Source organism: Ovis canadensis, chromosome 2, assembly GCF_042477335.2.
Source record: "Ovis canadensis isolate MfBH-ARS-UI-01 breed Bighorn chromosome 2, ARS-UI_OviCan_v2, whole genome shotgun sequence".
Classification (NCBI taxonomy): domain Eukaryota; kingdom Metazoa; phylum Chordata; class Mammalia; order Artiodactyla; family Bovidae; genus Ovis; species Ovis canadensis.
In genome coordinates, this window is record NC_091246.1 from 231,470,499 (window position 1) to 231,496,187 (window position 25,689).

General features: G+C 42.7%; 1 protein-coding gene across 1 annotated transcript in view; it reads right to left on the reverse strand.

Annotated features, from left to right (window-relative positions):
- Nucleotides 1–25,689, reverse strand: part of WDFY1 (WD repeat and FYVE domain containing 1) — a 55,466-nt gene that overhangs the window by 24,340 nt on the left and 5,437 nt on the right. The window contains exons 2-3 of the mRNA XM_069574672.1: nt 8,567–8,634; nt 2,227–2,300 (exon numbers count right to left, since the gene is read on the reverse strand). Coding sequence (XP_069430773.1) covers nt 2,227–2,300; nt 8,567–8,634 — 142 coding nt within the window. The remainder of the gene's footprint in view (nt 1–2,226; nt 2,301–8,566; nt 8,635–25,689) is intronic.

The window sequence follows — 25,689 nt, forward strand, 5'->3', positions numbered from 1 at the left end:
ACAAAACTGACAAACATGTAGCTAGACTGGTGGGAAAAAAAGAGAGAAATGACTCAAACTACTAAACTCAGGAATGAAAAGGGGACTATTAATCTTACGGAAACAAAAAGGACTAAAAAAGGCTATCAACAATGATATGCCAACAAACTAGATAAGCTAGATACCACTTCACACTGACTAGGAAATCAACAAAATCAGAAAATAATAAGCGTTGGTAAATATGTAAAAATTTAGAACCTTCATAGATTGCTGGTAGGAATATAAAATGGTATAGTAACTTTGGAAAACAGTTTGGCAGTTCTGTAAAAAATTAAATACAGAGTTACCATATGACCCACAAATCCATTCCTAGATGTGTATACCCAATAAAATGGAAAACTCAGGTTCACACACAAACTTTTATGTGACTGTTCATAGCAACATTATTCATAGTAGCCAAAAGGTAGAAATAATCCAACTATCTATCAACTAACGAATGGATAAACAAAGCGTGGCCTACAACAGAGTATTATTCCACCACAAAAAGGACTGAAGTATTCATTCAAGCTACAACGTAGACGAGCCTTGAAAATACGATGCTGAGTGAGAGAAGCCAAATATAGAGTTATACATTTTATGATTCTATTTACATAAAATGTTTAGAATGAACTCAGAAAGTATAGTACTGACTGCTAGGAACTGAAGGAAGGGACAATGCAGAGTGACTCCTAAAGGTTATCGGATTTATTTTTGGGGGTGGGAGGCACTGATAAAAATAATCTAGACTATTAACGGTTGTATAATCTTGAAACTATACTATAAAACCACTGAACCGCACATGTTCAGCTGGTGAATTTTATGGTATATGAAGTATATCTCAATTAAATATATGCATACACACCTTGGTTCTGACAGTAAAGAATGTGACTGTAATGAAGGAGATCCAAGTTCAATCCCTGGGTCGGGAAGATCCCCTGGAGAAGGGAATGGCAGTCCACTCCAGTATTCTTGCCTGGGTTATCCCATGAACAGAGGAGCCCGGTAGGCGGAGTGACTACACTTTCACTTTCAATCTTGTGACTATACTATAAAACCACTGAATTGCACACTTTGGTGAATTTTATGGTATATGAATTACACCTTAATGAAATATATACACACACATACAATTAGACTTACAAAAACACCAATCTCTAATAAATTGAAAATTTAAATATCTGGTCCTTTACCAAAGATGGTTTGAGAAGCACTGCCTCAAAGAGTTACACGAGTTGTTGGCTGAATGACTAGTCCCTGATCTTGTTCTTCTCCCTCCTCTGTCACACACACACACACACACACACACGCACACACACACACACGCACGCACGCACGCATGCGCGCGCATGATCTCCCCCATGTCCTCCTTGCCCCAGTCTCCTTCTTCATGGGCTCAGGGACAGGGGCTGCCACGGGACTCATGTTTCCTGTACAAAGGCTGTGCATTGTGGGTTAGCCTGACAATCAGCCATCAATCATCAGAGCTCCATGGAGCTACAGCTGGTCCCTGACTTAGGATGGCTCAACTTATGATTTTTCAGTTTTACAATGGTGTAAAAGCAATACACATTCAGTAGAAACTGTACTTTGACTTTTGAATGTTGATCTTTTCCCAGATGGGTGATAAGCCGTATGATCCTCTCTCGTGATGCTGGACAAGGGCAGCCACAGCCCCTCCTCAGCGTCCTGACAGTGAACAATCGACACACAACCATTCTGGACTCATACAACCATTCTGTTTTTCACTTTCAGTACAGTATTCAATAAATTACATGAGATATTCAATACTTTAGTATAAAATAGGCTTTGTGTTAGATGACTTCATCCAACGGTAGTGTTCTGAGCATGTTTAAGGTGGGTGAGGCTAAGCTATGATATTCAGTAGATTAGGTGTAGATTAATTAATTCAGTAGATTAAGTAATTAATTCAGTAGATTAGGTATATTTTAAACTTACGATAGTTTTCAACTTACAATGGGTTTATCAGGACAAAGCCTCATCATAAGTCAAGGAAAATCTGGAGTTTATTAATTTATTAATTAATGCTAGTTAATTCTAGAATTAATCCATTTTTGGGTCTACCATCTGTACTGAATGAAACATTTCCTAATGCCAAACAACTGGGCATTCTTTGTTAACTTTATTTAAACTGTCCTATGGTGAACATGGGGAGGTCAATACAATGAATACATTCTGGAAGCGACTTACCATCACAGCTCCATTATCCTGGCCCACAAATATCCGTCTACTATCATGATGGTAAGCCATAGCAGAGCAGGGAGCTGCCAGAAAGACAAAGACCATGTTATGAGCAGAGTTAAGCACGTTAAGTCATTGTTCAAGGTACGTTATTAAAAAGAGCTATACAACTTAGGCTAAAAAAAAAAAAAGAGGGCAAAGATGTTTTATTTTTTTAAATGTTATTAAATTTCTTTCTGCTGTTTTAGTTTCGAATTTTAACTTTAATAACCTTCCAAGTTACTTCTATGACTTTGGGTGAAGCGAGTCAGCATGAAGTTTCATCTGATTGGAATTTCTACCTGTTTCTGGAAAGGTGTGGGGACCAGTGTTTAGAGAAGCTGTCTGCCACCCAAACTCTGTGGGTCATCCTGCCCCTCCTCCCTTCCCCATCACAGGCAAAACAGTAGTGGGCATCTGTGGAAAGATAAGTGTCCAGTACCACAATTCCCATTCCAAGGCATGTGAGCAAACTGGGGAGGCTGCTTTGGGATTATTTGTTGCTTTTGTTTTTCCCCAATGGTCAAAAAAAGTTCTGTTTTGCAGTGACTCATACAATCCCAGTTTGTTTCTTTGTCCAAAGCAATGCCATGTGACTGAGACAGCCTGACTCTTCCCATAGACACGACCTTCCAGGTTCAACCTAAACTTTTTCCAGAAAGTGTGGGCCAGAGAATGAGTTTCAGAAAGGAGAAACTCTAATAAATCACTTCCTTCTGCTAAAAATCGAAATTAAAGTGATTTAGAAAATGGAACACTTGGAAAAAGAAATATTTGGGTACACTTCAGCCTTAAGAATTTTAATTGACCACGGAAAGAAATGAATGCCAGGAAACAAACAAACAAACTTGACCTTACTTTGAAATAAAACATCTAATAAAAAAGTAAAAGAGAAAAATCCTATAAATGAAGTTACCACTTGAAAACAGTTTAAAGTTCTCTAACTACCAAAGAAAGGCAATGCCAAAGAATGCTCAAACTACCGCACAATTGCACTCATCTCACATGCTAGTAAAGTAATGCTCAAAATTCTCCAAGCCAGGCTTCAGCAATATGTGAACCGTGAACTTCCTGATGTTCAAGCTGGTTTTAGAAAAGGCAGAGGAACCAGAGATCAAATTGCCGACATCCACTGGATCATGGAAAAAGTAAGAGAGTTCCAGAAAAACATCTATTTCTGCTTTATTGACTATGCCAAAGCCTTTGACTGTGGGATCACAATAAACTGTGGAAAATTCTGAGAGAGACGGGAATACCAGACCACCTGACCTGCCTCTTGAGAAATCTGTATACAGGTTGGGAAGCAACAGTTAGAACTGGACATGGAACAACAGACTGGTTCCAAATAGGAAAAGGAGTACGTCAAAGCTGTATATTGTCACCCTGCTTATTTAACTTATATGCAGAGTACATCATGAGAAACGCTGGACTGGAAGAAGCACAAGCTGGAATCAAGATTGCCGGAAGAAATATCAGTAACCTCAGATATGCAGATGACACCACCCTTATGGCAGAAAATGAAGAGGAACTAAAAAGCCTCTTGATGAAAGTGAAAGAAGAGAGTGAAAAAGTTGGCTTAAAGCTCAACATTCAGAAAACAAAGATCATGGCATCTGGTCCCATCACTTCATGGCAAATAGATGGGGAAACAGTGGAAACATAGTCAGACTTTATTTTTTGGGGCTCCAAAATCACTGCAGATGGTGACTGCAGCCATGAAATTAAAAGACACTTACTCCTTGGAAGAAAAGTTATGACCAACCTAGATAGCATATTCAAAAGCAGAGATATTACTTTGCCGACTAAGGTCCGTCAAGGCTATGGTTTTTCCTGTGGTCATGTATGGATGTGAGAGTTGGACTGTGAAGAAGGCTGAGCACCAAAGAATTGATGCTTTTAAACTGTGGTGTTGGAGAAGACTCCTGAGAGTCCCTTGGACTGCAAGGAGATCCAACCAGTCCATTCTGAAGGAGATCAGCCCTGGGATTTCTTTGGAAGGAATGATGCTAAAGCTGAAACTCCAGTACTTTGGCCACCTCATGAGAAGAGTTGACTCATTGGAAAATGCTTTGATGCTGGGAGGGATTGGGGGCAGGAGGAGAAGGGGACGACCAAGGATGAGATGGCTGGATGGCATCACGGACTCGATGGACTTGAGTCTGAGTGAACTCCGGGAGATGGTGATGGATAGGGAGGCCTGGCGTGCTGCAGTTCATGCGGTTGCAAAAAGTCAGACACGACTGAGCGACTGAACTGAACTGAACTGAACTGAACTACCATGGCAGATATTCTCCACCAAAGGAAGAAGACTGGAAGAAATGCTGGATTGTACTCAAAGGCAGAAACATAGTTAGCTGCATGATCAGACTATAGAAAAAGACTATTTCAGTTGCATTCCAAGAACTATCTCATTGAAATGTGGATACTAAAATTGTCTACACAGCTAACAATTAGAATAGACTACAAGTTTGCACACCCTTATCCACCATATTGATGTTTGAAACTACAAAGAATGATCATGTCTAAGGATTATAACCACAAAGATACATGTTCGTTTGTTTTAGTCACTAAGTCGTGTCCAATTCTTGCAACCCTCCTGGATTGTAGCCCACCAGGCTCCTTTGTCCATGGGATTTCCCAGGCAAGAATACTGGAGTGAGTTGCCATTTCCTTCTCCCGACCCAGGGATGAAACCCGCATCTCCTGCATTGGCAGGCAGGTTCTTAACCACTGAGCCACTGGGGAAGCCCAAAAGCAGATGCTATTGTCACACAAAATGCTCTTTAACAATCACACACAAAACTACCTTCAACAAATCAAATCCCTTTGATGACTTTAAAGATTCACTGTCATCATTTTTGCTTGCTTTTCAGTTGTTACTAAATCTTAATATTCTAGTTTTAAGCTTCTTTTCAATTCTTTCTATGCTCACTCCTATAACAAACTGCCTATGAATATGTAAAACCTCTCCTTTGTGTAAAAGTTACAATGTGCTGAGTAATTTTATATGGTTAGAGACTGTTCACATTAAAAAAAAAAAAGCAGCCTTCCTGGTTTATTTGTTTAGTATATAAAAATGCTCTGACTTTTTTCCTAGAAGGGAAGCTTCTAGTGAGATAAACTTTTTTTTTAAGATAATCTTTTTTTTTAATGTGAATGTTAACATAGTTTTATAAACAAGGAAAACACAAATCATCTTTCAAATCAGCGACCTTTTAAAAAGGTCACTGCAGTACAAAATTGTTTGCTTTAAACTCTAGTTTTAAAAATGAAGGGTTTTCTGGAATACAGCCAGGCTCATTCATCTATGTATTCCTTATGACTGCTTTTGATTCTGCAATGGCAGAGTTGAGAAGCTGCCACAGAGACTGTCTGGCCCACAAAGTCTAATATTTATGTCTGGTCCTTCGTAGGAGAAGTCTGTGGACTCACCCCATACTGTGGTGAGCAGCCCAGTTCTGGAGTTGGATGCACATGGACTGGAATTCCAACCTCTGGCCTCAGTTTCCTTGTCTACTAAATGATGAAAATACCATCTTTCTTATAACAGCTATTGTGATGATTTGGTAAAATAGTACCAAGAAAAATGCATGGGACGCATAGTAGATGGGCTTTCCAGGTGGTGCTGGTGGTAAAGAACCCACCTGCCAAAGTAGGAGACATAAGAGACACAGGCTTGATCTCCGGGTCGGGAAGACCTACTGGAGGAGGACACAGCAACCCACTCCAGTATTCTTGCCTGGAGAATCCCACGGACAGAGGAACCGGGCAGGCTACAGTCCGTGGTCCATGGGGTTGCAAAGACTTGGACATGACTGAGCATCTGAGCAGCAGCCCATAATGGAAACAGAAACTGACAGTTACATTTTTCTTCAGCTGAAGCAGATCCTGAAAGTTATTTTTGTTACGTGAGGTATTGTTATGATTCATAATTGGTCCACGTACAGCAATATTCTAAGGTTTCGCTTACTGATCTCCTCTGTTTCATCATGGGGAACAGTTTAAATCCATGGATGACCACTAAAATGTCAACTGGTGAATCTGCAGTAGTTTCTAAAAGCACTTTTCTTCTTGTGTTTTGAATTTAATTTTAAAAGTCACCCTAAAACAGACAAGCAAATTTCTCAACATTCATTCATTCTGCTTTCTTCTGGCAGTGTTCCTGCAGTTTCATCAGCAGACAGTGCTCTAGCGGGAGGTAATAACCAGCCATCTGGAAGCAAAAGGCTGCATGCATGTATACAAACACGCAGGTGTCAGTCACCCACGGCACAGATGCTGTGCCTGTTCTGTTCTGTTTTTTCCTGATCCTTCCAGCCACAGAGTTCCGGGAGCTACTTCCGGAGGATACAGTTAAGCCAAGATAGCAAGGGATGGCAACGGAGAAAGCAAAGCCATGTGCTCAAGACTCAAAAGCCAAGGAAGAGAGTGTGTACTGCTGCTGCTAGGTTCTGGTGTCCCAGGAGAGAAATCAGTTACAAAGTGAACTAAGTATTTGGGGGAAATGCAAGCCAAGGGGTCACTGTACTAAATACTGGACATTAGTACAAAAATCCATCTTAGACTCTCCTTGTTCTAAAGAGCATGAACTCCACAGCTGAGGTCTCAAGGAAGACTGAGCTGTGGGCAAAATCTGAAGTGTAAGGGAAGGGGGAGGAGGAAGGAATCATAGCCAACAGCATTAATAAGACCATCCACAAGGATGGCAAACCATCTCCCAGCACTGGTAGAGGTCCCTGGGTTGCTGTGGCTATTTCCAGCTACGGATCCATCACTGGACCACTGGAAGTAAGGAGTTACTCATCTAAGAGAAGCCTTTTTTTTTTTTTTTCCTGGTTGAGTAAAAGGTTCGCTCAGAGGATGAGGGTGCTCCATCTACCTTTGTCCCACTTTCCCAAAATCCCAAAGTAAATTTATTAAATGGGCCTGTAAGGACATTTACTGAGACAATGGCCACTTCATGTTCCACACTGAGTAACCAAGGTGACCCATCCACAAATAAATGCGGATGCAGGACAGAAGATCCTACTGCCTGCACAATAGACCACGATTAGGGTTTCAAGTAGTCTTAACAGGCTAGATACATACAATTTTACTTTCTATAACAGTTTTTTATAACTATATAAAAGGGTCCTTTTATAACTGTTAGCTTTATACCAGTATTCCAAAAAGCCGACCTTGTTCTCATTGAATGGTTATCAAGACAGAGAAGGTGACCGGCCTGCCCAAGCTGTTAGTGGAAGGCAGGACAAAGGAAAATCCTGATAAACCACTAATCCTTTGTGGAAATGTTTATAGGATCGAAATCCTGCAGCTACCCTGCAATAAATGAGAACGTGCTAGCAAGACAGGCAGTGCTTAGAAGGGTGACTCAAGCTGACGGAATAGATATCTGCTGAATAACTGGCTGCTCTGCGTTTGTAACACACCCCACAGCCCCTGCAGTAACTCTTCACGGAGCTGCAGTGTCCACAGAGTTTGGCCCTAGCAAGCGCTCTTCTTTACAGAACTTCGTAATGGTCTTCAGTAACAGACCGTCAAGCCTGCCCCAGAACCGTGCGTCTTTTCCCAGGGGAGGGCTTCTGAACGCTGAAACCTTAACCAAGGAAAATCTCCTCATTAAGGACCGAAACCACCCGGAAATAAGCAGCTACAATGCCTTCCATGTGGCCACTGGGGTGACAGGACTTGATTCCAGCTTGGACCTGGGTGGCGCCACATCTTTTTTTTCAAGAAAGGATGGAGCAGTGGGAGAGAAGGAGGCAAAGCTTGGATCGGCAGGAAGGGCAGGATTTAACTGCAATTTTATGTCACTACATCTCAGGGCTCTTCTAAAATCTCAATACAAAAGCTTTATATTTGGGGTTTATTTTTAGAACATGTTTGACTACTGGGGAAAAAAAAAAATCTCCATTTAGGATGTGTCGTGCCTCGGACCAAATTTCTCAATGGTACCCAGAGTTTAAGAAAAAGTAGCATAAAAGCCCAGGCATGAGGCAAAGGAGTGTTCAGAATCCTGTTTTAGTGTCAGTATCAGCTTTACTAAGTAGAAAATACTAATGTAAGTTGGCAAAATGAAGACAAAGGAAAATGGGGGAGGTGGGCAGCTTTCCTCTTCCTATTTTTTTTTCCCAAGTTTTGTTCAAGTTGATTAAGTTAAACCAGTTGACTCAGCTTCCTTTTTGCAAGAGAAGGGGAGTTTTCCTACATTTTAACACAGAATGCTGTAGGTATTAGGTAACAACAAGCTCATTTTGAAATTTAAACCATCAAAGACGTTTTTCTTGGGTGGAACAGTGCAGCTACTCACAGGCCATTGTGTGGTAAATGCTGGGCCAGTACTGACCGCTGTCTCTTTTCAGCCATACTCGGATAGTCCTGTGGAGAAAAGAAAAGAATGAGTAGTCTTTAATGAATTTATCCGCTTTGCCACCCAAGTAAACTTATTTTCAATACTATTTCCCATTGACCTTATAACATGTATCAATTGGACAAATTAGACAACTACACAGACACACACACACACACACACACACAGAGTACATGGTGTATTATACTAGAATGTACATGTCTACACACACACACACATAGAGTACATGGTGTATTATACTAGTATGTACATGTACACACACACATATAGAGTATATGGTGTATTATACTAGTATGTACATGTCTACACCTGTAACTTATATGCAGAGTACATCATGAGAAACGCTGGACTGGAAGAAACACAAGCTGGAATCAAGATTGCTGGGAGAAATATCAATCACCTCAGATATGCAGATGACACCACCCTTATGGCAGAAAGTAAGGAGGAGCTAAAAAGCCTCTTGATGCAAGTGAAAGAGGAGAGCGAAAAAGTTGACGTAAAGCTCAACATTCAGAAAACGAAGATCATGGCATCTGGTCCCATCACTTCATGGGAAATAGATGGGGAAACAGTAGAAACAGTGTCAGACTATTTTTTTGGGCTCCAAAATCACTGCAGATGGTGACTGCAGCCATGAAATTGAAAGACACTTACTCCTTGGAAGAAAAGTTATGACCAACCTAGATAGCATATTCAAAAGCAGAGACATTACTTTGCCGACTAAGGTCCGTCTAGTCAAGGCTATGGTTTTTCCTATGGTCATGTATGGATTTGAGAGTTGGACTGTGAAGAAGGCTGAGTGCCGAAGAATTGATGCTTTTGAACTGTGGTGTTGGAGAAGACTCTTGAGAGTCCCTTGGACTGCAAGGAGATCCAACCAGTCCATTCTGAAGGAGATCAGCCCTGGGATTTCTTTGGAAGGAATGATGCTAAAGCTGAAGCTCCAGTACTTCGGCCACTTCATGTGAAGAGTTGACTCATTGGAAAAGACTTTGATGCTGGGAGGGATTGGGGGCAGGAGGAAAAGGGGACGACCAAGGATGAGATGGCTGGATGGCATCACTGACTCGATGGACATGAGTCTGAGTGAACTCCAGGAGACAGTGATGGACAGGGAGGCCTCGCGTGCTGCGATTCATGGGGTCACAAAAAGTCGGACACGACTGAGCGACTGAACTGAACATGTCTACACATACACACACACATAGAGTACATGGTGTATTATACTAGCATGTACATGTACACACACACATAGAGTACATGGTGTATATACTAGCATGTACATGTCTACACACACACATATGCTCTATATATTTATTGCTGCTATTCAGTCGCTCAGTCATGTCTGATTCTTTGTGACCCCATGGACTAGAGCAAACCCAGGCTTCCCTGCAGCCTGGCCAAAAAGTTCATTTGGTTAACTGACTACACTGTCCAATAAAGTTCTTGGTGAAAATGAAAAATATGTCTTTCATTTTTACTTAGAAACAAATGAACATTTTGGCCAACCCAATAGCTACCTACAGTTATGTCTATACATGGTAAGTTATGCAAGAACTAGGAGTCAGGATTCTAAATAATATCAATAACATGGAAAGTGCTTATTATACAGCGATATACCAACAACGCTGAGGACTACTGACTCTTGGCAACCAACTGCAAGCTCGGTGCCTTGGCCATCACACCGAAATGAGGAGAGTAGCTGAGGTCAATGAAAGAAAACGTTTCTGGAGAACTGGGAGAGACCTACATACAGAGTGGAGCCCGTTACCACTGCTCACTCACCGAGAGTTCCCAGCCATCTCGGCCTTGGGAGGAAACCCTTCCACACCAGTCGCTGGGCCTCTCCTTTCACCAGAGCACACGCGGGAGATGAGGAAGTCCTGCCCAGAGGCGGCAGAGGACACAGGACCAAAAGAGCCCAGGTTTACTATTCTGGCTCATGCCCTCAGAAGAACAGTAAGGAATGCCTTTCCTGCACTCCACCAAGCCTCCTGGAAGCTCCAGGCCTCTCCCTTCAGAGCGGGCCACTGGCCGCCTTGCCCAGCACAGCCGTGCTCTGCCTTCGCCCGGAGTCCTAGCTCTCTCTTGTCCCTCACTGTCAGCTCGGTCACAGCCACTCTTGTATTTCCAGCAGCAACGAGATTCTGGCTCACGGCCAGCACTGAATTACTGTTTACAACCTTGAGCTAGCATACATTAAGGCTAAGTGCTGACACTCTCTGTTTCCATTCTGTTTGAAGTTCGAGACAAGGAAGACTGGTCTCTGAGGGTAAAAATTGCAACAGTGGCTGCTTCCGGGGTTGAGAAAGGACAGAACACAGCAAAGGGATACAAGGGAACTTCCTGGGGCCATGTCAGGCTGTGGAGAGGTGGTGATGTGGGTGTATGTGTGTGTCAGAATCTGCTCAGCTTATTTAAGATTATTGTAAATGATCAGACCGTAATAAAGACAGACTAGATGTTGACCCTCATTCACCCAAATAAATAAGATGACTGAGCAGCACAGCGGGCATCATGCTATTTTATGTGACCTGGAGACAGGCCCTAGTGTATGAACTGCCATTTGTACAACACGTCCCATCTTCCAGCCACGGCGGACTGGTCACAATAGAATCTTTGCCAAGATGAATCCAGGATTTTCCTCTACATTATCCCACCTCTGATCACCACTGATCAGACCAGAGAAGAGATTAGTCAGTTCCTTCCCTGGGAAATCAGAAACCAGGAGAGAGAAAGAGACTCATACCTCTCCGGGAGTTGAAATGACTGCTTCTGGCCACACGTTTTGCAGTTGGGACTGGAGAATTCTATATGTTAATAAAGGGGGAAGAATGAAGCTGACCTATGAAGAAAAGCTGGAGACAGTTCAGGTGGAGGGGCCTCACGCGAGCTGCTCTTGAGTCCCCTCCTGGGTTCTGAGGGTTCTGTGAGGCAGACGCCCCAGCATCCTCACCACAATCACCCTCAGCAGCTTCAGCGAACCCAAGTGACTTTCGTCGTTTGCAATCAAGCAGGTACTAATACACCACGTCTGCATGGGAACCATGAAGACATGGTGACACGCAGTTTCTTTGTTCAAGCGCCATCAAATGAGCTCCTACGTTACATGGTTCACAAAGCAAGAATCAGGCAGACTCCTCCATGAGTACCTATATTGTGATAGAAGTTCTAGGAAGTTCAAGTTCACATCCAAAATTAAAAGGGAAAGCGAGACACAGATCAGACTAAAGCATGTGTAAACAGACCTATACTTTTTACTGTTTGTAGTTCAACATCTTAAATCAAAATTCGACACTTTTTGAGGTAATGTTTAAACCGCTCTGTTACTATTTGTGGGTTCCTGGTTACTGTTCACGGTTATTTAGTTTTCTTCTTCCACAAATCTCAGAGGTTAAGACATTTCCATGAACAGAAGGAACAGAACAGGAAGAGAAGGGGATGACAGAGGATGTGATGGTTGGATGGCATCACTGACTCGATGGACGTGAGTTTGAGCAAACTCCAGGAGTTGGGATGGACAGGGAAGCCTGGCGTGCTGAAGTCCGTGGGGTTGCAAAGAGTCGGACAGGACTGAGCAACTGAACTGAACTGATGGAATAGATCTTTCTAGTTGGAAACCATTTAAATGAAGTTATGAAATAGAAAAAAATACTTATGGCATGGGAAAATGTTCATGATATAATGTAAAGTAAAAGGCCCTATATAAAATTGGTAAGTGCAGTATGATACCAACTTTATTTTACAATACATCTGGTCAAACCTCTAGATCCAACTATCAGTCTATAGGAAATGCAAAGGAACACAACCACCACCACCACTGGGGTTTACTCAGCAAAAAAGCTAGACTGCAGGAAACTCTGTAGACAAATGACCTAGTTTCTTCAACACATAATTTGAAAGGGGGGAAACACAGAGATGGAGGACCAGTCTACCACTACAGAGGTGTAACAGACACATCAAGTAGTCATGTGGAGACTTATCAGACCCTCATTCGGTCAAACTGTTACATATACATGCCTATATTATCATGCTTCTGCTGCTACTAAGTCGCTTCAGTCGTGTCTGACTCTGTGCAACCCCATAGACAGCAGCCCACCAGGCTCCCCCGTCCCTGGGATTCTCCAGGCAAGAACACTGGAGTGGGTTACCATTTCCTTCTCCAAGGCATGAAAGTGAAAAGTCAAAGTGAAGTCGCTCAGTCGTGTCTGACTCTTCGCGACCCCATGGACTGCAGCCCACCAGGCTCCTCGGTCCATGGGATTTTCCAGTCAAGAGTCCTGGAGTGGGGTGCCATTGCCTTCTCCAATATTATCATGAAACAGCTGCAAATAGGAACACTGACTAGATATCTGATACTAAAAGACACTGTTCTTTAGATGTGATAGTGTTGCAGGTTTCTGCTTGTTTTTTAAGAAGTAATTCCAGCCTAAGACACTGGACCTTGCCTCTGTTCTTGGCACGTCCACCAACATCCAACCCTCAGCACTCATGCCTCAGTGCAGCCTCCTCCCACGTTACATGGTGGGCTCCACCCTCCAGAACACCTCAGGTATGTCAACTACTGGCGACAATCCCAAGAAGTCATGCAACCCATTGCCCCTGGGCTCAGAGACCACCAGTGGTGGTCTCAAATCCGGGGTTCAACTGACATGCTTGTGATTCCCACACCCAGACCCCGTATCCTAGCAAGCTGTCATCCTCAGGTGCCCAAAATACCGAGCTCAGGCTGCATCCGAAGCCCTCATCCCGCACCTCCCTGCCAAGGACTTTTCTCTCCAGGCAGTAGTCCCCCTGGGCAGCACACCGGCAGGATGAGTAGCATTGGCATGGCCTTCCACACCTAAGGGCTTCCCTGGTGGCTCAGCTGGTAAAGAATCTGCCCGCAATGCAGGATACTTGGGTTGGATATCTGGGTTGCAAAGATCCCCTGGAGAAGGGAAAGGCTACCCACTCCAGTATTCTTGCCTGGAGAATTCCATGGACTATATAGTACATGAGGTCTTCAAAGAGTCAGACACAACTGAGCGTCTTTCACTTTCCCTCACCTAAAATCATCAATAGAAACATATAATGATGATCCTTAGGCCTGAACTACTAACACGAACTACTAACACAGTATCACATTTTGTTGACAGTATTTTGTTACTTAGTACAGAATGCTTATGGATACATTCCATTATGTATGTTCAACACAGGGGATGAAACAGAAGGAATTATAAGAAGTTACAGGCCAACTCACCTCTAAGCATTAAATCTGCTCAAGGAGGGACTTCCCTGCTGGTCTGGTGGCTATGACTCCATGCTCCCAATGCAAGGGGCCTGGGGTTCGATCTCTGGTTGGGGAACTAGATCCCATGTGCCATAACTGAAGAATTCACACGCCTCAGCTAAGAGTTCACAGGCCTCAACTAAAGATCCTGCATGCCACAACTAAGATCCAGTGCAGCCAAATAAATAAATAAATATTTCTAAAAGTTATATTAAGGCCTGTTCAAGAATTCTACTCCACTTGCAAACAGGCCAAGGCACTTAAAGACGAGGGTGTCGGGCAGCACCTTCCTTCACTCAAAGCGATTAACAAGCTCCCTATCTGTGTGGTTTTAAGGGTCTAAGGATCAGAATGCGGACATATTCTAAAACCCCAAAAATCAACCCCAAAAGTTGTAGTCACAAATGCGTCAGTAGTTCAATGGAGGCCTCAGGGTACGTGCTGTTCCCTGTGTCTTCTTGAAAGAAGAATGATTTCAGACAGCAGAGAAGCTGCTGTGAGCAGAAAACCTTAAAGTCACCTGCCTCTTCCATTCAATCATCTAACCTGAAAAAATCACGCTTTAACTTCATGAAGCTTCAGAATAACAAACTGGCCCGAGGTCAAAATGGGACCTACCTAGAGCCCAGGAAGTTTGAAACACAGTAGTATTTCCTTTGGAGGACAAACATCAGTACTACAATGTGGTCTGCACCCAGCTCAAGCGGACACGCTAGAAAACTGGCCAAGACTTATACTATTTGTTGGGGGTGTTTCACCTGAAAAAATTGTTTATCACATTCAGGCTGAGAGAAGACCATCCTTGCTTGCGAATCAGGTTTCAAATCAGGCAGCTGACCTTGATAGCTGGCTCTACTTCTATATCCACACGTTCTATCCAGAATTCCTTCTTTCTCTTTTTCGAGGCATACTCCTTTACTTCCTTGGGTAACAAATTAAAATCTCCCACTTCTGAGATAAAATCAAAACAATATTAAGTTCAACTACTCCAGCACTCTCAAGAAACTATGTATTAAACAAAGTTGTATAACTTCTGTTAAGTAATACAGAAATTTGTTTTGTATTTAGGATATGTCTCATTGGTTAAAAAAAAAATGGTTATTAAAATAGGCTTAAGTTGGGCTGTTTTATTTTTAAAAATCAACAAATTCCACAGACTAAAAAAAAGCAAATTGGGAACAATTGTCCACTGAGAGTCGGACACGACTGAGCGGCTTCACTTTCACTTTCCTGCATTGGAGAAGGAAATGGCAACCTACTCCAGTGTTCTTGCCTGGAGAATCCCAGGGACGGAGGAGCCTGGTGGGCTGCCGTCACTGGGGTCGCACAGAGTCGGACACGACTGAAGTGACTTAGCAGCAAATTGGAAACAAACTCTACTATTCACAACAACACAGTTTAGCAACATTTTATAGGCACAAACTATTAAAAGTTCCTAAATGATATTAATAAACTGTATCAAAGTATCAAGACCAGGTGGCTTTATTTTTACAAAAACTACCTTCATGAATGTCTAAGCCATGCTCTCTGTGTTACTTGATCAGTCATGTCCAACCCTTTGCAACCCCACAGGCTGTAGCCCGCCAGGTTCCACTGTCTATGGGATTTTCCAGGCAAGAATACTGGAGTGGGCTACCAAACCTGGGCCTCCCGCATTGTGGGCAGATTCTTTATCATCTGAGCCACAAGGGAAGCCATGCTCTGCACTAAGATAAAACAGCTTCCTTTTCCTTCACTGTTTTGACAACTTACACCCACTCACCTAAATTCATTGTATGGTTTGCTTGCTGCTTCTTCTATCCATTTTTCTAGTAGGGGGATTTTCTTTGATAGTCTAAGACTGTGTCAACGTAGAAAAAAAATTTTTAGAAACGTGTTCATTTTGCCAAGCTCTATGTTTAGGTTATTTTAAAAACAATAGCCTGAAACTTTTCCAAAAGGTACTTAGAAAGGAAATGTGTCATTTTTTCCAGAGACTACATAAGTGCTTTTTAAACTTCCTTACACTCCTGCTGATCCTGTGGAGGGCTCTACCATCAGTCTCCTTTGCCCTCCTAGTCCGAAAAGCACAAACTCACATAGGGCTGCAGAGTTTTTCATGGAGAGAAAACAGAGAGGTCTCTTTGTAAGACTATAGCCCCACTGTATCCACATCAAATCATCATCTTATTTGTCTTGCTGTTCACCCCAGTGGATCTTCATTCATTTAATTTCTGGGAAAATGAAAATGCCAAAGCTGGATTATATTCCTTTATTTTAAATAATTCAGCCTGAAACTGCTGAGCAGGGCTAAGCAAGGAATAACTGAGAACAACAATAACGTACCATTTCCAGGGTTCTCATGATTTTTTGTCAGCACTGTACATTAGAACTACTTCTGTGGTAAGAATCCTGTTCCATTTAGTGAGAAACATATTACCTACCTAATAATAATAACAGTAATGATGATGATGATAAAAACAATAAACTGATTTAGGAATTCCAGGCTTGGCAACTGATTCTGCAGAAATTTTTTAACAGATGAAAAGAAAAGAACTATGTATTTTTAAAAGTTCATATGAGCCTTATTCAAAGGAGTAAAACTTAAAGGAAAATGCCACATAATCAAACGGGTTAATGACATATTAATTCAACAGCCTATATAGTCACTAAAATGAGTTATGATGACCAGGGAAGCATGAAGAAATGTTTATGACTTTTTTAAGCGCAATAAAAGATGACGGGACTAAATTCCACAGCCACGCTGAGTCAGGCTAAGCAGAGAGGGCAAGAAGGCTGATGAGGGGCAGAAAGAGAACACGCCTTTGAGGTAGACTAGGATTTTGGCTTCTGAGGAGGGCAGGATGGGGGGTGGTCCCCAGAGAAAAGATGTGGAGCAGCTGAGAAGCAGGAGGATCAGCAGGGCCGCCAACTATTAAACACTTCGTCATAAGCCTTGGGGCCTCCCTGGTGGCTCAGACGGCAAAGAATCTACTTGGAGGATGCCTGGGTTTGATCCCTGGGTCAGGACGATCCCCTGGAGGAGGAAATGGCAACCCACTCCAGTATTTTTGCCTGGAGAATCCCATGGACAGAGAAGCCTGGTGGGCTACAGTCCATGGGGTTGCACAGAGTCAGAAACAGCTGAGCAACTAACACTTTCATAAGCCTTGAGGACTTATTTTGTCTGATTTTTCAACTGTGGCTATCTCAAATTCTAAATGTAAAAACCGTCCACTCCCTGGAAGTATGCTTAACAAATTGTCACCACTGAGAGCAAGAGAGGGTGAGGAGTAAAACAGGATCAGCCTGAAGCTCTGGGCAGCTGCAGGCACTACAATCAGTGCACGCGTGCTCACTCGCTCAGCTGTGTCTGTGGTCACTGTCTGTGAACCCATGGACTGTAGCCCACCAGGCTCTGTCCATGGGATTCTCCAGGCAAGAATTCTGGAGTGGGCTGCCATTTCCTCCTCCAGGGGATCTTCCCAACCCAGGGACCAAATCTGCATCTTCTGCAGCTCTTACACTGGCAGGAGGATTACCACTGAGCCGCCTGGGAATCAGAAGCAGTTCCAAACAGGACGCAACCACTTTCTTTTCAGTGTGGCAGACTCTGAGAGGCTCTGTGGCCCCTCGGAGTCCAGCTAATGTATCCATGGAGGTCGGCACAGAGGGGTGAGGACACAAGGGCGAGAGGTGTTCGGTGGATGGGGCCTTGAGAGCAACAGTTACTCCCTGGGATCTGTGAACAGGGGCAGAGCTGAGCACAGACGTCTGGGGCAGAAAGGCAGGAAAGAGAAGGCACCACAGGCAGGGACTCACTGGCCTGAAAAATACAAGACAGTAAACCGTGCCTCTGTGCATTCAATATCACAGTAATCCAAGTCTATGCCCCAACCACTAATGCCGAAGAAGCTGAAGTTGAACTATTCTACAATGACCTACAAGACCTTCTAGAACAAACATCAAAAAAAAGATGTCCCTTTCATCATAGAGGATTGGAATGAAAAAGTAGGAAGTCAAGAGATATCTAGAGTAACAGGCAAGTTTGGCCTTGGAGTACAAAATTAAGCCGACAAAGGCTAATCCAGTTTTGCCAAGAGAATGCACTGGTCATAGCAAACACTCTCCTCCAACAACACAAGAGACAACTTTACACATGGACATCACCAGATGGTCAATACCGAAATCAGACTGATTATATTCTTTGCAGTCAAAGATGGAGAAGCTCTATACAGTCAGCAAAAACAAGACCGGGAGCTGACTGTGGCTCAGATCATGAACTCCTTATTGCCAAATTCAGACTTAAATTGAAGGAAGTAGGGAAAACCACTAAACCATTCAGGAATGACATAAATCAAATTCCTTAGGATTATACAGTAGAAGTGACAAATAGAGTCAAGGGTTGAGATCCCATAGAGTGCCTGAAGAACTATGGATGGAGGTTCATGACACTGTACAGGAGGCAGTGATCAAGACCATCCCCAAGAAAAAAAAATAGAAAAAGGCAAAATGGTTGTATGAGGAGGCCTTACAAATAAATGAGAAAAGAAGAAAAGCTAAAGGCAAAGGGAAAAAGGAAAGATACACCTATCTGAATCCAGAGTTCCAAAGAATAGCAAAGAGAGGTAAGAAAGCCTTCCTCAGTGATCAATGCAAAGAAACAGAGGAAAACAATAGAATGGGAAAGACTAGAGATCTAGCTCTTCAAGAAAATTATAGATAACAAGGGAACATTTCATACAAAGATGGGAACAATAAAGGATAGAAACAGTATGGGCCCAACAGAGGTAGAAGATAATAAGAAAAGGTGACAAGAATACACAGAAGAATTATACAAAAAAGATCTTAATGAACCAGATAGCCACGATGGTGTGATCACTCACCTGGAACTAGACATCCTGGATCTGAAGTCAAGTGGATCTTATGAAGCATCACTACAAACAAAGCTAGTGAAGGTGATGGAATTCCAGCTGAGCTATTTCAAGTCCTAAAAGATGATGCTGTTGCACTCAATATGCCAGCAACTTTGGGAAACTCAGCAGTGGTCACAGGACTGTAAAAGGTCAGTTTTCATTCCAATCCCAAAGAAAAACAATGCCAAAGAATGCTCAAACTACTGCACAATTGCACTCATCTCACACGCCAGCAAAGTAATGCTCAAAATTCTCCAAGCTAGGCTTCAACAGTACATGAACCAAGAACCTCCAGATGTTCAAGCTGGATTTAGAAAAGGCAGAGAAACCAGAGAACAAATTTCAAACTTCTGCTGGATCATAGCAAAAGCAAGAGAATTCCAGAAAAACATCTACTTCTGCTTCACTGACAATGCTAAAGCTTTTGACTGTGTGGATCACAACACACTGTGGAAAACTCTCAAAGAGGTGGGAATACCAGACCACCTTAACCGCCTCCTGAGAAATCTGTATGCAGGTCAAGAAGCCATAGTTAGAACTGGACATGGAACAATGGACTGGTTCTAAATTGGGAAAGGAGTATGACAAGGCTGTATATTGTCACCCTGTTTGTTTAACTTATATGCAGAGTACATTATGCGAAATGCCGGGCTGGATGAATCACAAGCTGGAATCAAGACTGCCAGGAAAAATATTAATATCTTCAGATATGCAGATGACACCACTCTTATGGCAGAAAGTGAAGAAGAACTCAAGAGCCTCTTGATGAAAGCAAAAGATAAGAGTGAAAAAGCTGGCTTAAAATTCAACATCCAAAAAACTAAAAGATCATGGCATCCAATCCCCTCACTTCGTGGCAAATAGATAGAGACACAGTGGAAACAGTGACAGACTTTATTTTCCTGGGCTCCAAAATCACTGCAGATGGTGACTGCAGCCATGAAATTAAAAGATGCTTGCTTCTTGGAAGAAAAGCTATGACAAACCTAGACAGTACATTAAATAGCAGGGACATGACTTTGCCAATAAAGGTCCATCTAGTCAAAGCTATGGTTTTTCCAGTAGTCACATATGGATATGAGAGTTGGACTATAAAGAAAACTGAGCACTGAAGAATTGATGCTTTTGAACTGTGGTGTTGGAGAAGACTCTTGAGAGTCCCTTGGACTGCAAGGAGATCCAACCAGCCCATCCTAAAGGAGATCAGCCCTGAATATTCATTGGAAGGACTGATGCTGAAGTTGAAGCTACAATTCTTTGGTCACCTGATGCGAAGAGCTAACTCACTGGAAAAGACTCTGATGCTGGCAAAGACTGAAAGGAGTAGAAGGGGACCACAGAGGATGAGATGGTTGGATGGCATCACCGACTCAATGGACATGAGTTTGAGCAAACTCTGGGATATGGTGAAGGACAGGGAAGCCGGGCATGCTACAGTCCATGGGTCACACAAAGTCGGACACCACTGGACGACTGAACAACAATAACTGCAGAAACGTGCTCAACTCTTAAAGTTCACAGTGGAGAACTCTAGTGGCACAGACAGCACCTTCTGCCTTCTACTGTATTGGGAGTCTAGAAAAGTTGTGGTCTGTTGAGTACATGCTGGCCACATCCTCCTGACAAAGATGCCAGCCAAGACGTCTGTTTTATACTTAGGGAAGCAGAAGCCAGGAGGGAGAAAGCCCTACAAATCAAACAAGCCATCAGCAGCACTGGCAGATTTCCTGACTCTTGTCTACTCATTCTGCCAGAAGGTAATGAAAATTCACATTTCAAGACAATACCAAAGTAAATAATTCAAAGTAAAGATGCTTCATATGGCAATTAATACACAGAACAATTTTCTAAAGGGCATTCAGAAAACTCTACATTTTATCCTCCAAAGCAGTGACTCCTCAACAGTAAGAAAACAGGAATCATTAAACTCCTTTTTTATCCAAATAAATGCAGAATGTGGAAAAGTCTAGGTTCAACCTCAAAACTCTCACTTGGTTAAAAAAAAAACAAACAAAAAACCAACTTCTGCGCTAAACAGGAACAGTGATTCTAACAAAATTTCTCAGTACCTTAAGATCAACTATAGTATCCAATAAGATATTTACGTGCTTGGGGTGGTACATTGCAAAAACAAGGCCAATTCTTATCCCTCCCTGCTTGTGTGCGCTTTACAATGTGACTTTGCAGTTCTTCCCAACAAGAGGTGGAAACTATTTCTCCAGCCTTGGAAATGGGCTGCCCTGTGACTTGCTTTGGCCCAAAGAACGTGGCTGCAGCAATGCAGTGCCGGCTCTGTACTGGGCCTGAGTAAAGGCTACATGAAGAAGAGGGATTAACCCGCTAGAGGATGGACCACAAGGAAGAGAGCTCCAAGTGTCAGGTGACGCCATCCTCTACCAGTCTGTGGCCAGCAAGCCCGGTGAAAGAGACTGGCTGAAATAAGCAGGGCCAACACGTGTATAAGCAAGCCTGGCTGTGAGCAGGTGGACTGTCTAGGGGATTCAGAGGCTCATGAGCAATGATGACAGTTCTTGTTTTAAGCCTCTGAATTTCACGATGGCCTGCAACACAGCAATAGCTAACTGATACAATGCCGCCTGTTCCAAGTAGTACATCTTTAAGAATAATTAGGACTCTGACCTTAAAAATGGAAATAAAAACAGCATTTGGCATTGACCAAGTGCCAAGAATTTCAGAGTATGGAAACGGCAATTCACTCCAGTGTTCTTGCCTGGAGAATCCCAGGGATGGCAGAGCCTGGTGGGCTGCCATCTATGGGTTACACAAAGTCGGACACGACTGAAGTACTTAGCAGCAGCAGTAAACACATTAAGTCCACTTTTACTTTTAACTGAGCTCTAGGATCCTCACTTTGCTCAGATGCTAACTTGATTTCCAAGAAACTGAAGTTATGCAAAAGCACAAATGAACGTATTACTCTTAATTAAATATTACTCAATATTTTTCATCCTATCAAGAACAATTCTGTATGTTCCTTTACTAGAGTAGATACATAAAAACCAGACTAAAACCAACAGGTTTAAGAAAGAAGCACCTATTCCAGGGAGATGAATCTGTGACCTGTTCACAGATACTCCTGATGAGGAACAAAGGTTCCTTTGATCTTTTCTAGCCCCTTGGTTTCACTCTGTCAAAGAACTGATCAAAAGCGAGTTAAAAACATACTTTAGGAAATCACCAAGTTTATAAAATCTCATTTACGTATGCTATAACACAGTAGAGAAAAGACAGATTAAAACATAATTTTCCTCCTGAAAAGCACTGGCTCTCAAACCCAGAGGCACCTGTGCAAGTCACGATTAATACCGTTTTCAAACCTATCGCCCAATGAGAACATATATTTGGGTTCAGTACATATTATTTTCTGGTATGATTACTTTGAAAATCATGCCCATACTTTGATAAAGAGATTCAAATAGCACATAGGTGTTTCTATAAAATCCCAAGGCCAAATTCTACCTTGCCTGATACACCAGCATTTCTAAAACCAGCTCTTTCAAAAAGCTCTCCAAAAAACACCCTAATCATCCCCAAATAGCTAAATTAAAGTAATTTAATCATCTTTAAATTGTAAACTGATATACAGGGCTTATTCGTTGAATTGGCTTAAAAGAATACAGAATATAGCATGTGTTACAAATTAAGCCCCAAGCCTGATTTCTTTTAAACTTGGAAAAAATAATAAGTTTGGGGAAATCTGATTTTCCAGTCGCTCTTAGGATTGCTGATGCTATTTTATACTTTGGTAAATGACCAAAGGTCATTTGCGTTACCTATGTCAAAGGATGTGTTTTCCTAGTCTGACAGTATCTCCAGGGCTACGGATAAAAATGCATAATTCTGATAGCCCGAGCAATTTCTACTGATACAACACTAAGATGTTGGCCTAAAAGGGAAAGGATGAAAGGATATGGTACAATGTTGTTTCAGTGGCTTCAGTTTTGTCTGACTCTTTTGTGACCCTACAGACTGTAGCCCACTAGGCTCCTCTGTCCACGGGATTTCCCAGGCAAGAATACTGGAATGGGTTGCCATTTCCTCCTCCAAGGGATCTTCCCAACCCAGGGATCCAACTCACGTCTCCAGTATTGTCAGCTGGGTTCCTTAACAATCAGCCACCAGAGAAGCCCTAATGGTACTATCTGCTTTTATCAAATAAACAGCAGTTTCCTTCCAGCCAAGCCTCTTGAACTCTGCCCTATTCATTACTATGGCAGAAAGCAGCCTTCCTCTTTGAATAACAAAGGGGGAAAACACTAGATTTTTACTGAATTAACTAAACTGAAAGGCAGGGAAACTAGCCTTTTTTGAATAAAGGAAAATCAGATTGGCTTAGAAATTTTAAATTTCCATCCCCTTCTACAATCTAGGGAAGGAATCCTGTCCATGACGATGGGGACCCTCAGACTGCTGATTCTGTCACCGGCAGACTTTAACCCAGGGGCAAAAGACACGTGCACCTTCACCAGCCCCTAAATTAGAATAATGGCTCCATAAGCCAGGTGGCTGGGTCTTCCACCTGAGAAGCTGTTTTCTTTCTGACTTGAGGAACCATTCCTGTTGCTATGTTTCCACTGTCAGCCTCAAAATTATCTTTTGTGACCTCTGTGCCACCCAGAAGGGTAAAAACTATTTTACCCTGTGAACCCGTGTGAGGGTAAAAGCCATTACAACCTCTGAGGAGCAGGAGGAGAGGATGGAGTCAGTCCAGGTAGGGTCCATGCAACAGTAACTTCCAAATTAAAAAACAAAAACAAAACAAAAAAACGTTCCAAACCCTTCACAGCCTTGAAGTCTTGAAATACAAGGGCAAACGAACTTAAAAGAAAAACAGTTGGAGATAGTGAGGCTGTTTTGCAATTCTGGTCCTTGCTTCTTCCAGATTTATTTACTGAGGATTTTCTCAAACTAACGTTTGAGCAACTTTCCTGGGGCTCCAGGGTTAAGATTCTGAGCTCCCGATGCAGAGGGCCTGGGTTTGATCCCTGGTCAGGGAACTAGATGTCACATCCCACAACAAAGAGTTTGCATGCCGCAACTAAGGCTGGCACAGCCAAATAAATAAATATGGGAAAAAAATAAAACAAAACAAAAACCAAACTACCATTTGAGAGACCACTGACCTCCTGCTTTCCTTCTGGGAGTCTGGGATTTCGGCACGTGTGAGGCAGAGGCTGCCTTCAGGAACGTCCCCCAGTGACAGCCTGGGTAGCCTGAGCCTCTAACCAGCTTGGAGGTAGCCAGTGTGAGTATTTCACACGTGCGGGATAGCTCCTGGCTGGGGGAGTGGGACATCTGAGAGTCTCTACAGGGCCAGGACTCCTGGAAGCTCAGGCCTGGTTTCCTCTGGACTTCACCCCACACCTTTCCCTTCATCGGTTTTGTTTCCTGTCCTCCCACTGAAATACATCATGGCCGTGAGGATGACCACACAATGGCAGTCCTCCTTGTGAATCAAGGAACCTGGCAGTGGTTAGGGGGCTCCCTTACACAGCAAGCAGGGCAAGGACTTTTGTAAGTGAAAACATGTGACTGAAATGACTTGTAAGCGACCAAATATGGAAATGCTGAAAAGGCATGACTCAAAGACAGTTATAAGGTCTGTAAGGGACCCTCCAAGTGCAAGTTCTCAGTTTATACACAAAACCAGAATGTTAACTGCTGTATTTTTGTTGTCTCCCAGTGCCTAAAATTAGACTCTTCCATTTGTGTTACAAAATAAAGTGAAGAAGTGAGAAACGGGAAGCCTGGGCAGGAAAGCATCTATTGCTCTGAAACTATTCTATTCAGGCAGGAAATTTTCACTTTATTTACACACACACACACACATATACCAGGGGCTTCCTATGTGGCTCAGTGGTAAAGAATACACCTGCAATGCAGGAGACTCCAGAGATGCGGCTTTGGTCCTCGGGTCAGGAAGATCCCCTGGAGGAGGAAACGGCAACCCACTGGAGGACTCTTGCCTAGAGAACCCCATGGACAGAGGAGCACGGCGGGCTACAGTTCATAGGGCCGCAGAGTCAGACACACGCATGCGTACCCAGAAGTCACAGTAAGCAAAGACACACTTAGCTTCTGATGAGATTACAGCAATTAAGTGCAAAGTAAATGGGAATGAAAATAATAATAGCCAACACGCATGAAGTGCCTTCTCTGTGCCAGGTACCGTTCAAAGTGCTTTACATGTGAATTCATCTAATTCCCACAATTAGGAGGCTGGAGCCTTTATTATCTCCATTTTACAGATGACAAAACTACAACACTGGGAGACAAAAGTAACCTGCCCAGGGTCACATGGCTAGGATTCAAACTTAGGCATTCAAGATTCAGAATCTGTTCTAAACTATGCTATAAAAGAAAATGATCTTAACAATGAAAACCCACTCCTAACGACACAGCAATAGATGCTTTCCTGCCCAGGCTTCCGACATCTCACTTCTTCACTTTATTTTGTAACACAAATGGAAGCCTATTTTTAGGCACTGCAAGACAACAAAAATACAGCAGTTAACATTCTGCTTTTCTGTATAAACTGAAAACTTCCAGCTACACCAGGTTTCCTCCCAAGGATAACACTTAAAAATCAAGTTGCTTGTTTATTGCATTGTTTCTGTGTAACAGCTACTAAATATACAGCTTTCCTTCAAACCATCTTAATATGCTTAGAAACGTCTAAAAGAAAACAAAAAAATAAACAGTTAATGTTTATTAGGGGGGAAATGTTTATGGGCGGGGGGGAGGAAAAAACGAAGATGCTACCAAAAATATTTTAAAAGTTAAGTCTTCTGTGATCTCTATTGCTTACCAGCCTAAGTGCAACATCCTAAAATATCTTAAAATATACGCAATCTCTCTTTGTTTGACTTAGGCCA